Source organism: Accipiter gentilis, chromosome 28 (assembly GCF_929443795.1).
Source record: "Accipiter gentilis chromosome 28, bAccGen1.1, whole genome shotgun sequence".
NCBI classification, from domain to species: Eukaryota; Metazoa; Chordata; class Aves; order Accipitriformes; family Accipitridae; genus Astur; species Astur gentilis.
This window is the reverse complement of record NC_064907.1, coordinates 11,395,845-11,412,527: the sequence shown is the minus strand read 5'-3', so window position 1 is coordinate 11,412,527 and position 16,683 is coordinate 11,395,845. Positions and strand designations below refer to the sequence as shown.

Below are 16,683 nucleotides of genomic sequence, written 5' to 3'. Positions count from 1 at the left end.
GGTTTAAATTGTCTTTTTTTGTCTGGCCTTTCCTTTCCCCTAGCTAATGGATTTGCTTCAACCAATGATGCCTCCACGTTACCAGTTCTGTCAGCTACTGGAACTCTGCACTCTCCATCTGTTCAACAAAGAAGCAATCACAGTGGTGTTTCAACTGAAAAGCAAAGCGCTGTCAATATTATATCAAGGCCTCGACCTTCTTCTCTAAGAAGTAAAATTGATGCGTGGCAGATTATTCCACGTATTATTAAACCAAACTCTAAAGACTCTCAATACTTAGAGGGCAACGTAGATCCAGATGTTAACTTCTTGCCAGATACTGAGGAAAGAACTAACTGCCACATGCCCTCATTACTTGATATTGATGTGGAAGGTCAAAACAGAGACTGTACTGTGCCTTTATGTAGAATGAAGAGCAAAACTTGTCGGCCATCTATATATGAACTGGAGAGAGAGTTTCTGTCGTGAGTGCCTTTCATTTTTAAAATGTTTGCTTTTTAAAGGGGAACAAATACAAAATTCTTGTCCTTCTAATGCTTTGTGCTGCTGTTTTCTGATGTACTGTGACAAATAGTACCAAAATTATTAAAATGGGCAGCTAATTAAGAAGTGTAGTAAGTGCCTTTTTCAAATGTTCCTTGGAATCCCAGCTAGTAATTCTAAAAGCACAATGCTGCAAAATAGTATTCTAGGTGAACCTTATATTTTCAATGACTGAAATAACACGCCCACCTCCCTCTGCAGCGTCACAGAAGGTTTTTTTAGGTTTGAGGGGTTTTGCTAGAAATTTAACTTTTGCACATTGAAAAAATTAATTACATACAGTAAGGTTGTATTCTATCAAGAAGAGTTTCGCCTAAGAAGTGGTTGTCTGGAGCCTTGCCTCTGTGGCCTGTAGAAATAGGGAGTGGGGCAGGGGATTTAAGGTGCTGATGCAGGAGCCTCTGTTCACTCCTCATTATGTAGCTGGTTACTTTTTGGTGTTTGAATCTGAAACTGGTTAAGGACCAGCAGCTGAATTTGCAGTCTTTGCCCTTGGTTTTTGTGAGGACTTTCAAACTGTGTGCATTAGTTTCTCCAGAAAGTTACACTGCTTGTATAAACACTTAGGTTTCAGCCATGATATCGATTTGAGAGGGTAAACTTCAGTATTGCGATTGGATTAAAAGTATTTGACATACTTTATAATGTGAAACAACATTCCTTGTAGGTAAGGATACACTGGAACGTAAATATTTGTACTCTTAACCTTTTGAAGACTACAGTGATTGCACTGAAAACAATATTCTTGGTTTGGGATTTTTTGTTTGCGGTGGAGGGGGTTGCCCCTCTTCTGTTTTTTAAACTCTGCTGCACCTTGTGCTGAGGAAAGATGATGGGTTTTAAGGACGATTGGTTTGCGGTTTAAGTGAGCCAATGGTGCGTTTTACTGCACTCAAATTTTAAAACTGCGATAATTTAATATTAAATCTTTCAGTATAATCTGTGCAGCTTTTCTTCCTAAAGTTATTACTGAGTGCCCAGTTATTCAAATTTAGGAATTAAAGAACAGAAACAGATATGCTTGACTGGTTTTCAGTGATAGAAAGGTTCCAGAAAATTCGAAGTAGTTAATTGTGGAGGGAGGAACATTTAACCTTGATAACACTGATAGTTTAATTTTTTACAGTATCACTAAGTGATTAAATAAAACCAAATGTACAGTATACTTTCCTTGATGAAAGCTTTTCTAGAATTAAAGGAACATCCCTCATGTTCCAGTATTTGAAGTCTTAATTTTGCATATCATTTGACATTTAAATAGTCTTCATAAATAAAATTAGATAACATTAGAATAAAACTACTATGTTCTCATCAGAACACTGTTTTGTTAAGACCTTTGTTTTAAATGTTTTCTTCTCCTTTGCTCTGGGGTCTGGGAGTTCAGTTGTTAAATAGAAAACACAATTGCTTAAAGCTTCAAAACCAAGGGACTGAAAAAGAAGGTTTCTATTCCAAGACTGATATGCAGTACAGTGGCCACCTTGGGGATGATGGATAATTATACATACAAAATAATATACTCTTAATCACACAGAGCAGAACACAGCAAATGCAACATCCCAGCTCTCAAAGTGAAAATAGAAAAGGATTTCCTTAAAGTATTAGTTTACCACAAGTAAAGGCATAACCACTATTTGTCGGTAAAACTAAAGGTTTGCATAGCAGATTATTAAGTTATTACATTTTGTTCAAACCTGTTTCTCTTTCAGTGTTCTTGGTTCTCTGTCAACATGGTTCAAGTTGCATACTGTTCTTTGCTTTTATTTCATCAGAACACTTTAATAGATGAAGTCTATTCCAGTTTTAATACAAAATGTTTTCATAAAATGATGTCAGTTAGATAATGCACATGGATCAAATTTTAAGTATAGGTTGATAGCAGATTTATCTTCAAGGCTTAATTAGAATTTTGGAGCATTAAATATATTTCAACTCTTGATCAATTATTCCTGTGTAATACTGAGAGAAAAAGAGTTGATTGTATTACTTGTTTCTGAAGAAAGTATCTCTGGCTTTCTACAGGAAAATCTCAGGTGCTGAAGTATTTTGACTTGTAAACTTCTGTTAAGTTCTGTTCTGTACTTTTAAGGTTTATATAATTTTAAATGTTTAATTTTGCACCCTATGTTTTGTAATCAATAGTATCAGCATAAAAAGCCCTTTGTGAGCTATATTGTTTTCACTTATCAGTGGCTTATCTCTCTTGTAATTAAACAAAGATTTCTATTCCTGTTCAGTGGATACTTTCCCATAAGAGTGGGACATATGATATGACCAGCCCAGTGCGTTGTAACTAATTTGTGAGTTTGTATTCCACCTCTTATTCTGAGACAGTTTAGGTAAGCCATCTCAAATATTTCTTTTATGTGATGCAGGTGTTTTTTTAAGGTATAGTCTATACTGCTTTATCATTGTTTTTATAGTTTAAAATTATAGGCCAGTCTTCACTGAAATTAAAAAAAGAAAAAGAAAAAATTGCTGTAATCATGGTTTCACAGTCTGTATTTCACTTGTCACCAGAGAAACTTTCTATAAAGGTATGGTAATCTGGTATGCATTAAGTGATCTGTCTTGGTTAAAAGTATATTTATTTCAACGTAGGTTAATAGCCTGACCAAATAATAATTTATGTTGATTGTTTTAGCATAAAACTGAAGGTGCTTACACTACAAAGATTAAGATAAACACTTGACGTGCTGTTTTACAAAACCTGATGATTTAAATGTTTTTATTTAAAAAATAAATGTTTTGTAGCTGCTGTATTGCAAAGTGACCTGAATTTTCTTGAAAAATATAATTTATTGCTTTCTTAACATGTACAAAGGAGTTCTCTGCTGAATAACCAGGAACTGTAGACTATGGCCAGCCTGTTATTGTTACTTTAAGATTAATTATCCAGTACACTAATGTGAATATTCCTGTAATTTCTTGCAATTGATGTGGGCAGAAACATATGGTATCAGCTTGTTCTTTCTTTCATATGACCATAATGTCTTTTGGTGCTTTTACAATGTTGGCTGCATATCTTAGTGGAGGTAGAGCAGTGGATATAAATAAATTCTGCATCTGATTCAGCATCAAGAATACAGGTAAGGAATAACATATTTCTGTTGTGGGAGTTTTGGGGCAGAGGGTTTGTTGGTTTGGGGGGGGAGGGGGGTGTTCTTTGGGTTTTTTGTTTAGTTGGGTTTTTTTAGGCAAATGAAGCCAGTATTTTCCTTGGAATATTTTCTAACATCTTTTTGTGAACTTCCCTCTTCTCTTCCCCCATCATGCCATTAGCCTGTCTTTCAGTAAGGAGAAGACGACGTATCCATTTGCACAGTGGCAACAGGCAAGATACAGCAAAGTCTCTAGCAGTGTGGTGAAATTCCAAGCTGTAAGCCCAATCTTATAAAGACATTCCTGCGTAGAGCTTCCAGTGAGGCTGGCTAGGTATCAAGTATTTGCATGGCCTGTGAGCATCAGTGTTGAACCCAGATTATAAACCAAGCTGCACAGGCAGTTTATTTTATACACAGTATTATCATGGTAATATTAAGGTCTGTATACAAGTGTGTGGTAATGGAAAAGATCCCGTTCTCCCTAGCCACCTCCCTTGTTAATACAGCTAGTCAGATCACTACAGTGCATGCATTATGAGGAGCTAATGAGACTCTTATCCAGTACATTTTTTTATGTAAGTTGGGGGTGCTTAAGATTGCAGTATTAGGTATTCTAAATTAAGGCCAAAGTCCTTGCAAGTGTGTAATGGATTTCCCCTTGAACATAAGTGAAAATGAGCAAAACAAATATAAGTTAGTCATCTCAATACTGTGAGACATCCAATATCCTTAATGATCTAGCTAGTTTGATAAAATAGCTTTTTCAAACCAAAATAAATGCTTTTTGTTCTAATATGCTGGAGAATAGATCCGCAGAGCTATGCAAGTAGGATGGATTTACTTTTCTGTTTCACAGAATTTGGGTTGGAAGAGACCTCTGGAGATGAAACAGTCCAACCCCCTTTGCTAGAGCAGGTTGCCCAAGACCAATGTCCAGTCAAGTTTGGAGTATCTCCACAGATGGAGACTCCACAGTTTCTCTGGGCATTTTGTGCCAGTGTTTTACCACCCTCACAGTAAAAACATTTTCTCATGTTCAGATTGAATTTTCTTGGGTTTTAGTTTGTGCACGTTGCATCTTGTCCTATTACTGGACACTGCTGAGAAGAGTCTGGCTCCCTTTTCGTTCCCCCTTATCAGGTATTTATGAACGATGATAAGATCCTCCTGGAGCCATCTTTTCTCCAGGCTAAACAGTCCCAGTTCTCTCAGCCTTTCCACATATGAAAGATGCTCCAGTCCTTTAATTGTCTTTGTGGCCCTGCACTGCATTTGTTCTAGTAAGTCCCTATCTTTCTTGTACTGGGAAGCCCAGAACTGTACCCAGCATTTCAGGTGTGGCCTCACCAGCGCTGAGCAGCAGAGGAGGATCACCTCCCTCACCTTGCTGGCAACACTTCTAATGCAGGATACCATTGGCCTTTTTTGCTGTAAGGGCACATTGCTGGCTTATGTTCAGCTTGTTGTCCACCAGGATCGTCATGTCCTTTCTGCAAAGCTGCTTCCCAGGTAGTTGGCCCCCAGTGTGTACTGGTGCATGGGGTTGTTCCTCCCCAAATGGATTTCCACTTCATGACATTCTTCTAAGCCCAATTTTCCAGCCTGTCCAGGTCTCTCTGAATGGCAGCACAGCTATCTGGTGCATCAGCCACTCCTAACAGTCTTTATGGTAATCTGCAAACTTGCTGAGGATACACCCTGTCCCAGCATCTGGGTCATTAATGGAGATGTTAAACAATATCGGCCCTAGTATCAACCCTGGGGTACTCCACTGGTGACTTGGTGACATTTAAGCAAGTTGTAGTTAATACCATCTCATATTTTATTCATGTCATGTAAAATATTTTTCCTAAGTGATTTAGGTAATTGCTATTCTTCAATTACTTTCAAAGGCTTTTTTCCCCAATTTCAAAAATAAAGACATAATGACCATTCTCACATCTAGGCTTTAGCAAATTGCTTCCAGTAGTTGAGATCTGGCGTCAGGATGGCCAAGTTCAGTGCCTCTCAAGGTAACAGCTTGTATCTGTTCAAAATCTTTACAGTTTGCTTTAAAAGCAGAGTCATCAATTCAGCCTGGGTGACCAAACAAGTCAAACTTCAGTCAAATGTCAAATTTTGTGTTACTCCTTTGAGTGATCATTAATATGGAGACTCATGCTCTACAACACTGCTAAATAGACTTTAAAAACATGTGCGTTATATCTGAGAACATCAGTCTTCCCTCCCACCACACCAAAGTATGCAGGGTCTGACAACTTGAATCTCATGTGGGTGCTGGAGGGGTTCATGAATAGTCTGGCCTCCAAAGGGGGAAGCGGAGGGGGAACAACAATGAAATTCTGAGCAGAAAGCTGTTAATGCTTCTCCAAAGAAAGGTACCTAACAGCCCTGCCTACTGTAGCTGCTGAGTTCTTTGCATGCCAGAGAATTTACATAAACTCTATGCTGTCCTTTCTCCCTGCCAAGAGTTCAGATATACCTAGCTAAGATCTTTGATGTAGTAGTAGTCACTGTGAATAGTCTAGTCATCTGAGGGCTTGCCAGTTGTTATGAAAGCAGGTGGGAGTCTGCATATTTGGAGCCCAGGAGAAAACAGAAACAAGAGGACTATTCATTCCCCTCACTGTTTTGCAAATCACTTGAATAATTCAGAAGTTTCTAAACTCCATTAAGGCAGACAGGATTAGGCAATAATATTTTACAAAGCCTTTTTACTCTCTGCTACCTTCCAGGATGAAAGTGATGTTGTTCCTTGTGTTAGATGCCACTTACTCTGCCTGATAAATGTTATCAATAGTTGGAGGGATGCAAGATTTTTTTCTAAGCCTCATGGAAAGAGGTAGTTATGCTAGGAAGCAGATGGATCGAACATCAGGTGTCAAAGACATATATTAGGCATATATTGTCCAGTGACTTAAGCGATTTCAACTGAATCCCTTGCAGAAACTCAGTGGCACTCTTTGTGTTTGCACATTATGTTCTTGAGGATACTAAAAAGAAAGAGGGATTCTCTTGTAGCTGTAAATACACTCCTAGAGTATTTTTTTCTCCCTTTACCTTAAAACCTTTTAATACTTTCAGAGTTTTGAAGGAAGAGGAATGGGCAATGCTCCCCCTTTCTAGCTGTATGTGAGCCAAATAGAGGGGTCTAGCTTATATGTGCCTCAACAGATATTACTGAAGGTAGTTCTCTGATAAAAAGCACTGTATAAATGTCTGTATAATATGAATATATATAGCGAATGCTTTTCAAAAGAAGAGAATTACCTCAACTTTTGTGTACAATGATTGTAATGCTTGTTTTGAAAAAAAATTTTTTGATACCTGGTGAATTTTTCTGAATACCTGTGGAAGTCAGGATAGAATGAGGCTGGGTTACAGTTGAAAAGAAGCCTAAGTAGGAAAGTTTTGTCTCCACTTTCTCCTTTTCTATATAGTCCAATTTAAGTTTATCTTGCTGCTAACAGTGAAAGAGCCAGGAGAGTCTGTAATCCACAAAAGCCTTTGTTGTAAAATAATGTAAGCTAAAAATAACAGTTCAGCACTGAGTGTGAGAAGCAGCGAGATACACATACTGTATGGAAAGCTATCAGTATATAAATCTTGTAATGCAAGCTAATTAGCTTTTCTCCTTGGAAAGGAACTCAAAGGATCAAAACTGGAAAGTATTGGTTCACCATGGTATAAGAGATGACATCAGGTATACAGGAGACCATTTGTCTTATAGTTTAGAGACCGGTTATTTATTGCCCTTTTCCATTTGCAGTTACAATATGGTTGAACCTTGATCTCACATTGTGGACAATGTCAAAAGATGTCCTGCAGATTTCTTCTGATGTTGTTCAGGGTGTGTGTACCAGTGTAGTTGCTACAAAGAGGGGCAGGGAAATGAGTTCTCTCCTTGTCCCCTGTTGTAGTGGATGTAGGCAAAGCATCGCTCTTGACTCAAATCTGTTCTTTCCCACAAGTGCAGCTGTGCTTCCTGGGTCTTTTTCTTCACCTATTTCTGTGAGGCCTGTTTCTCTCTGTTTCTGGAACTATTCCCAGGGACTTGGTTCAGGACTTCCTAGGATGGATTGATCCCATAGATCAATCGGCTTTCATGTAACAGCTCAGTTTCTGTGGTAGGAGGCACTACCAAGAAGTTTCCTCATTTCCTCTTTTTAACAGTGACCCCCTATGTAAAAACACCTCAGTGGGCAGCAGGCCTCCCATATTTACAGGCGTGTGTAAGCATCAGGAAGATAAAAAAATCACTTCAGTGGTCTACTGCTCTTCACCACTTCTCAGAACAGCAACTCAGTGACTGGTGCAATGTTGTTTTCCAATATTAGGTGTGCTGGTGGGCTCAGAAAGGAGGTTTAAGGTAATTGTTTGTTCTGAGGAAAACTAGAGTACAATTTTAACAGAGATGGCTATCCTGTTTCCCAGAGGCCTCATCTTGTCAAACCTTCTAGAGTAACCAGTACCGTTCCCTTACCCCAGTTGGTTCACAGATAGGTTGCTTGACTTGTTGATGCTTGTTTGTTAAGGAATAAAAAGCTGATCCGGTAGAATACACCCCAGAAGAATTTTATAGTTGTCCATTGCTAAACATGGCTAAGTGGAAGTTTTTCCACTGTGTTGTAAACTGAGTTTTTTACAGCACTGGCTTGGCTGACGCTCTGAGACCGTGGCTCATCCATGAGAAAAGTACTTACTTGCAATGACAGGGAAACAGGTTGTTTCTGTCCTTATTGCTGACAGTATCTAGGTTTTATCTTATTCCATCTCATTTTTTTCTTTACTAGGGCAAACCATGCAATTCCTTCAATCTTTCCTCCTGAATAACTTCTAGAAATCAGATCACTCTCTGGACTTTCTGTTGCATTCACAATTTGGGAGGGAGGCAAAGCAGTGACCAAAAATCTCCAGCTGACACCTTACTTGCATCATCTATGGCAGTGTTAAAAGCCTTGTCTTGGTCAAAATACACCTGCTGCTTCTCCTGTTGCCACAAGGCTTGTTATCCTGTCTTAAAAAGAAATTAATTTGTCAAGTCTTGTCAAACACATAGTAGCTGTTACTTGTCATCTTTGAGGTGCTTTCAAAGGGTCCTGATTGTCTTTTCAAACATTTGAAGGAAGATTGAAGGTGAGTTGGCTAGTTCATAATGTACCACCAGCTCCATACCAAAAAAAAAAATCAAAACAACACCATCTGTTCTTTCAACAGTCTTTTGCTTTCCTGCGGTTCTTAGAAATGACTGCTCTAATCAGATCGGCTTCAGAACAAAATTCATCAAGCCCAGCTAATTAGTAAATTCCTCCCCCCACACACACACTTTGTAAGCCTTCTCTGGATTGTTTTTTACCTACTTAGGCTGAAGTCTTACCTCTACTTGTTGGTCTTAATTGTGCTAGTAACTGTTCAACATCTGACCCTTTTGTGAAAGTTTGATGCAAATCAGCTAATAATCACAATTTTTTGGCATGAACTAATGAGATGATGGCTTTGCCTGCCTGCTGGTGGGAATTTTAACACCACTTTTCCTATGGTTATTTGTTTTTATTACTACTGTATTTATAATATGACTTATTTTGAGGTTTTCCTTTCAATTTCACCTCATTTTGTCTCCATGTACTCTTGCCACTTTTTAAACTTCTTTTTCTACAGGCTTTTCCCTTGTAATTTGATATCAATAAAGAATTCACAATTTATCCAAGTCGATGGTCTTCCATAATTTCATTTATCTTACAGTGAAATAGTTTGAAGCCATGCGCTTGATCCAAAGTTTGTAACTTATTTTTCCCTTCTATTTTTCAGCCTATACTCAAGTCCTTCAGGTACTGAAGTCTAGTTTTGTCAGTTTGAGGAAGGGAGATTGAGGAGTGTCCTCTTTTGAAATAAGTTCGCAGAGATTTTTTTTCAACACCTGTAGTTCTTTCCATATTTTGGACTATTGAGCTAACATATGAATCTTTGATAAGTAAAGCAACATTTCCATCTGTTCCCCATTTTGTAATAAGTTTCATCTTCTATGATTTGTATTCTGGTCATGATACCTCTCATAAATTATGCTAATTGACTCAATCTTGTTCACTGTACTAAGACTTTCAGCTCTTTCGCATCCTTACTGTGTTTTTTTACAATCATCTAAGACTAGTTTCATTCACTGTTCTCTCTCCTTGCTTTACTGTGACCGTACTTATAAATAAATGTGTCTCCATTTTTAGGTTCATGTCCAGGTTGCCTTATTATCATTTTCCTCTGTGCTTTTGTCAACTGCCCCATTCAATCCTTATTTAAAATCTTCCTCACTAGGCTAAGAAATCAATGTGCTAGATGGAGTCTTTGTTCTAATAGCTTGTCTAGGTAGGCTTGTCCCCGGATATGTCTGATATCAAAGAGTTAAAAACACTATATCTAAGTGTTTATCAGTTCTGTGACCTCTCCCATGCCACTTTCAACAATAATTAACAGTGCTGTTTCAAGGAAGATTTAAAAAACTGTGCCTATGTAATTGCATTGGCTCGATGCAACCAATTTAGTTCGCATTTGGGGTTATAAAATTCAAGTACTTTAGGAGCCCTACATATTTTTTTAAAAGGTCGATTGGACATAAGCTTCTGAAAACTTTTACTTATGCTTGATTAAAATAAATGCTGGTTTTTTTACTTTGTGACATGTTTAATATTTTGTCTTTAAAATGTAACATTGAACAGCGTCTTCTAAAACAGCTTTACTTTTTTGCCGTTTTCAGCACAATGAGTTCAGCAGGAAGGTTGTAACTACAGGTAGTAGAAACAAACTGGAGAGCAGACCCTGGTTCCAGGACAAGCTTGGCGTTTGATCTTGGGCCAGTCACTGAACTTCTTTGTAGCTTATGCTGTAGCACTGGTCTGTAAGAGGAGCACAACAATTTCATGCTTTTCTATAAAGCACTTTGGGAGCTGCGATCAAAGGCACCATGTTTCAGTGGTAAACAACAGCTACAGCAGTTAATGCCTTAACTTCACACACAAAGAGGAGCTCTAACTCTTAGCCTGGGAACTGAATACTCTGCAGCTGTACATACTTTTCTTTCAAAGCACAGGTTCCTTGCAAGTTAAAGTTTAACTTTGGTGAGGAATTAATTCCAATAACAACTGGCTGCAATGATTTAGCCAGTAATTGCCACATTAGGGAAATAATTACACAAAGTTTAGTGAGCTTTTTTTTAAAGATTCTAATGGTTGGTCAAAGCTATTAAAACTTAGCATTGATTTTCTGTTTCATAAAACAAATGCTGTTACATTGTTCACTCCCACCCTAAATTCATCAGGATACTAGGTATTTTCTTTTTTCTGAGTAGACTTTCAACCACTGCTGCTTAATACTACCCTTGTAAGGCTGCATTACCTGATTGCTCCCCATTTATGAGGGGACAGTGAATATGCAAATGTTCCCTAAGGAAGAATAATGTTACAACTTATTGGCCTAAATGTCAGGATAAGTTCCTCATGTTCTTCACAGTAGCATTCTCTCTCGGAACTGCTCCATCTTTACCTTGGAGATAGGATTTAATAAATTAATGTGAAACATAAGGATGAGGGAGAAGAGTTACTCCATCATCTAGATTTAGATCTATAGAGAAGTAAGTACTTGCTGTGAGTTGGAAGAAGAGTGAGCTCTCAGTGGGTCTCTGGAGGCTCAGTTGATGGTATAGAAAGCCTTGGCTCATAACTGCACTGCAGAAATTGAATGCCTAAAGCTATAGTGTAAATCTCATCTCCCTAAAATACAGATTGTGCAGTAGTACGCTGCAGAGCTAGTGGTTCATTACTACCAGCGTTCACCACCACAGTATCTGCGTGCTTTACGGGTATGGATGTGAGAAGTAAATAAGGTTGAAAGCATGTGTGGTTTAAAGCCTCCAGCTTCAAATTCCAAGGGAAAGCAGTTGATGGAAGAGCTGCATGGCAGCACCACGAGATGCCCAAAGTCAGTTCTTTAAACAAACCAAACTGCAGTTCTCTGCGGTTAAAGCTAACCACCTAGAAGAACTGAGGAGGTGTTTTCTATAAAGTCTGTACTGATTAATAGTCACCTTTTTGTTATCTTTACTTTTGAGCGTGCAGCCTTCAGTGTTACTGTGACTGTAACCTGCCTGCCATGTTTGTACACGAATGGTGGGATGTTCACAGGCAACCAGGAACATATAGGAAATCACAGCCAGTCCCTTTTGTTTCAGTGCTATAGTCCCTGTTCAGTGAACAGCAAGTTCAGTGATTAAGCTCTGAGTCTTTTCACACAAGACAGAATAATTCCCAAGAGGAGTCTTCTAGTTCAAGAGAACGTATTTTGGATAAGATGCTAAAAAACAATTTCCTAACCTCCTCTTCTCAAGGGTAGAAAGAGAGCATTCAAATCCTGGCCAGACTCCAGGATGCTTGTTTAGTTCCCTACTGGTCACAAAAACAGATTCCACTCTTCTTACTCTGAACTACTGTAGGGAGTTGATAGCTGAACAGTTCTATTGCAAGGTACAACTGATTGCATTTCAGCAATAACTGTTGTTGTTCCCCTGTGCCCTCAGTCTTGTACGTTTGTATTAGGATTTTAAACAAAGTTATAAATGCTTGTTGGAAGGTGTCATGGAAGCCTAAGATTTTCTGGATTTAATGATGCTTCAGTTGTTCACTCCTTGGTACGCTAGATGTGCTCATTTTGATGGACAAGTACGCTAGTTTTCATAAGACCTACTATAATCAACTTTCAGATGTAATTTGAATCATGTCATGAGTGGATGAGAAGCCGTAAATGAAAAGTGCTGTCTTATAAACTCACGGACTTAAAACCAGCTACCAGAGATGAAGTTTGCCCAGTGGCACTTTATGCAGTAGATCAACTTGCTGGGAGACTAAAGAGGAAATCAAAATTAATCTGCTCTCCTTGGTGAACCTTGGAGACTGTCCAAATTATGACAACTGCACTTGCTGGGATGCAGGAATGCTGAAGCTTTGCTGCGGGGGGATCCACCACCCTTCAGTGTAGTTTCTATCTTGTAGACCTGTGGACAAAGTTGAATGAAAGATGCCTATATATTTAAATGGAGAATAACCAGTAAGAGCGGACACACATTCTCTCTGTGGCAAGTAACTTGCTAACAGATAAAACATTGACTGCAAACCGCAGATGAGAAAGATTGCTAACCAACCAAAGTGTGTCTCCAGACTCTCTGTGTGGGGAAAACTGGAAAGTGTAGCTTGCCCAGTATCACTGGAACTTCTGTTTGACAGGGGCCAAAATCAGAGTCTCAGAAGTCTTGATCACATTCTTACTCTGCTCACCCGCTGTGCCCTTCTGAATAAGAGTAATTGAAAACAGTAGGTCTTTAAACAATCGAAAGCTGTAAGAACTGCATGTGCTCTGCTCCTGCAAAGTTAGTGCGTGCATCTGCTTCCCTTAACTGGGAATTAAATACCAAAATAAATCCTTTTCCTTCAATGGCTTTTTATGATGGCTTTTTAAAACACTGTCATCTCTTGGTACCTTAGGCAGCAAACAGAGGTAAATGCTGCCTCCTTTTCCCCCTGCCCCATGCTGATAGTGAGTATAGCAACAGAGTGGAGCTGTTTTCTATTCAAATATAAATATTCAACACCTGTTTGTCCCTGCTGATTAGGGGGCAAATTGAACTTTAAGCCATTCAATCAGCGAACCCAGTTAGACTCCTTAGTTCTCCAGTAATCGTAGGAATGTGCACAATGCCAAATTCCTCTGTTGGTCACAGTGATGAAGTTGGGAACAGCACCGTCAGCTGAGGAAAAGGGTTGTCTTTGCACTTGGAAAAATAAGGATCATCTTGCAGATTAGCTTCAGTGTAGGATATTAAACCTTATGCTCCAGGTAATTAACTCTTTGAGCATTTAGCTGTAAGGTAGGAATCCTGACAAGAAAGTAACCTATTAAGAATTGCTTACAGTGATGTAGCAAAACTAAAAGCAAATGAAGAAAATCAGAATTCCTTTACCCAGCATCATTAATAGGGATGATGATGTATATGCAGCAATGCAGCAGGCTTATTGATTAACCCACCTTTGCAAGTGGGATAATTAAGCAAGCTAAGATTGCATTACAAACATAGTAGAACTAATGGACTTAAAAATTTATGTTTCTTTCATTTGTTGTTCAAAGCTGGCAGGGTGTCTTCCTGCTCCTGCAGTATGGTATCATAGGATTACCTGGGGGTGATTTATATTTGAGCTTCCTTCGCTGCAATCACAGCGGGCTGAACCAGTGCATTTGTGGTTTGAGGGGAGGTTGCAGGATGACTGTAGAAGAGAAATTCCGCAGCATTGGTTCAGGGTCTCTTCCCTGGGATTGTACAGAGTATTACAAACAAATTGGTTGAGCAAGAACCGAAGGTTGACTGGATGCAGTTCCCATATGAGGGGGTGAAGCTCTAACAGTACAGACCAGCAGCAGATGGTCTTTCAGCTTACTGTATAGAAATGGGTGGCTCAGGAGTGGAGGGAAATAGGAGGCACACATGTGGCTGGGTGAAGGGTCCAGCTTCTTTCCCTGGGCTGTGACCAAGGGGAACTGTGTTGTGTCAGCATGGTGGATATATAATATTCCTACCCTCATTTTGAACAGTATGTCTGAGGATATAAGATGGAGGAGAGGCCCAGTTTTTCTGTCTTGCTGCTTTAATTCCCTTTTAAAACTTTTTCAAAGTGCCTCTGTACAAATAATCCTTTTGAGAAGTTCACTGAAGTGTAGGATACCAGTCCCTAAACTCATGTTGTATAAATGCTTCTGGGGAGGAATTAGCGTGGAAGTTCTTGTTTCAAAATACTTTTAAGCTTCATCTCAGTGAATTAAAGATATTTTTTTTTTCTAAAATAAAAAAGAATGAATAGAAGCAGCATGAAATTGCTACAAATGTAGCCTCGCAGCTCAAAAAAGTTCCAAAAAGCACCTTTAAGCACCGTTTGTAGCTGCATAAAGGTCTCTAGTTTCCTTGAAGCTTCAGTCCTGTGCTTGAGCTCTGGGAATACGAGACTAATAATTAAGGTTAAAAGCTTGGCAGTCTTGGTAGTGCTGTGTAGATGTAAAAGAAGCTGGTACTTGAATCCTGAGAAGTGATAGAAACCATTTACTCGACCTGCTTTCCGTGTCTCTTGTCCAAGCGGAGTGAGCCAATTTTCCTTGCAGCATCTGGCTATTCTGCTTCAGTCTGCCAGTTTGCTTGCAGAGAGCCCTCCTCTCCAAAAGGAAGCGAGTGGGGAGAGGCTGGAAGACAGCAGCTCTCCTGACAGACAAATTGCCCTGGGTCCTTGCCACCAGGATGGGTCCTCTGCGGGTACTTCTGTTCATCACTTCCAAAAAGAAATAATGGACTAGTGTAGCAAATAAACTGTGCAGCTGCTTTTCTCAGATATTGTTAGGTCAAAATACTTGCAAAAACCCTTCCCCTGGGACAAGCACCCATTCAAATGATGAACTTAATTGCTTACAGTTATTATTTCTCATCCAAAGAGTCTTGGCCCACTTGAACGCGTTTCTACAGGGAGAAGATGGAATTACCTGCAAGTAGCATAATTTCATGGCAAAAAAATTAATGCTTTTTGACAATGTTGCAGACTGTTTTTATTCCCCCAAAGCCTCGTATCTTAAAAATACTTGTGATTGCTTGTACTTTTAAAAGATCATCAGGAGGACTTGTCAGCAACAAGTCCTGGTGTGAAAAAGGAGAGAAAGCAAGGAATAGATGGTTATCTCTGGAATATTGTTTGATTTCTGGAGGAACTTAACACTGTAAGACGTTAGCTTTGGGTTCAAATTTGTGATATTTGATCTCATGCCAATGTGGAAATCAAGCTCAAGAGATTGAAGGGAGATTGACATTTTTTAGCTATAGTGTAAGTAAAAAATTATTTTTACTTGCTGAATTATTAAAAAGCTGGCTTGGCTGTTGCTAAGTTTCTTATGTCCACTAGATGTCACCAATGTATGCTGTTCCAGGTAAAAATGACTGTTATTGCTTAAGAGACTTGGGTTAACTGGAAGATTTGTTAGAATTTGTGGTGGTGGAGGGGTTGGTCTTTATTGATAAATAATACTGGTTTGAGTAAGGAAGCGACCCTTCTCTTCCACGTGCTTTGTATACTCTTCCATCTCTTCCCCAATTCTTCGCCAGGACATTCACCAATTAACGTAATGAAGAGTGTGATTTCCTGCACACTCTGATCATCCACAATGGGCTGGGGGAGCACATGTACAGGTTTGCAAAGCCTTCATGCACTTCACTGCTACTGATTTTTACTATTGCTACATGCAGGATTGGGTAGTGGTGTTAACTAGCTGCAGCAATGACAGAGAGCAAGCTTCAAAGTTTAAGCAGGGAAGTATGCAGTACGGGCTGGGCCTCCTAAACAGCGAAGCTCTAGTCTTGGGCACGTTCCTTTAGCCTTAGCTGCATCCTCTAGAGGTTAAGAATGGCTTGAGGAGATGCCTTGAGGTTTAATTATCTCAATTTTCCAATTAGTTTCCCTTTGATTTGAAGAGAAACAGCATTAGGCTTAAGGGTAGTAAAGGGCTTTTAAATATGGACAGGAATATTAAACCCTAAGTATTTTTATTTGAAGGACCAAAAAGAAAGAGGAAAATTGCAGAATTACCCTCTTTCATAAATTACATAGTTTTCATGAATTTCTTTTGGTGAAGATTTTCTCCTACTTTTTCTTTAGTGAAGGAGAAAGAAGTCATCTTGCTGAAGCCCCTGTCTGGAACACAGGAGATGTGGGTTTACTTCAACTTCTTTTATATGACTTTGGGAACAAGGTTCAAGGAGGAGATTTTAAATACAGTTTACAGGAGAAAAAAAAAACTTAGCAAGGGTCTGTTTGAGGAAACCACATGCTCAGACCACTTCTTTTTCTCTCTATGCCTTCATCTCCTCGCCTAACTAGTTCAGCTCAGGTCAGTCTCCTAATCTTTGACTCCTCTTGAAGCAACCATAGCTATTCTTTACTTCTTTTCCATTCCACCAACAGAAAATTATCTA

The 16,683-nt window shown here is 39.0% G+C and overlaps 1 protein-coding gene across 2 annotated transcripts in view; it reads left to right on the top strand.

The window, feature by feature from the left end:
- Nucleotides 1-3,338, top strand: part of MAP3K21 (mitogen-activated protein kinase kinase kinase 21) — a 43,022-nt gene extending 39,684 nt beyond the window's left edge. For both annotated transcript variants that reach the window (XM_049830556.1, XM_049830555.1), the window contains exon 10: nt 44-3,338. In XM_049830556.1, coding sequence (XP_049686513.1) covers nt 44-468 — 425 coding nt within the window. In that variant the 3' untranslated portion in view covers nt 469-3,338. The remainder of the gene's footprint in view (nt 1-43) is intronic.
- Nucleotides 3,339-16,683: the final 13,345 nt, after the last annotated feature.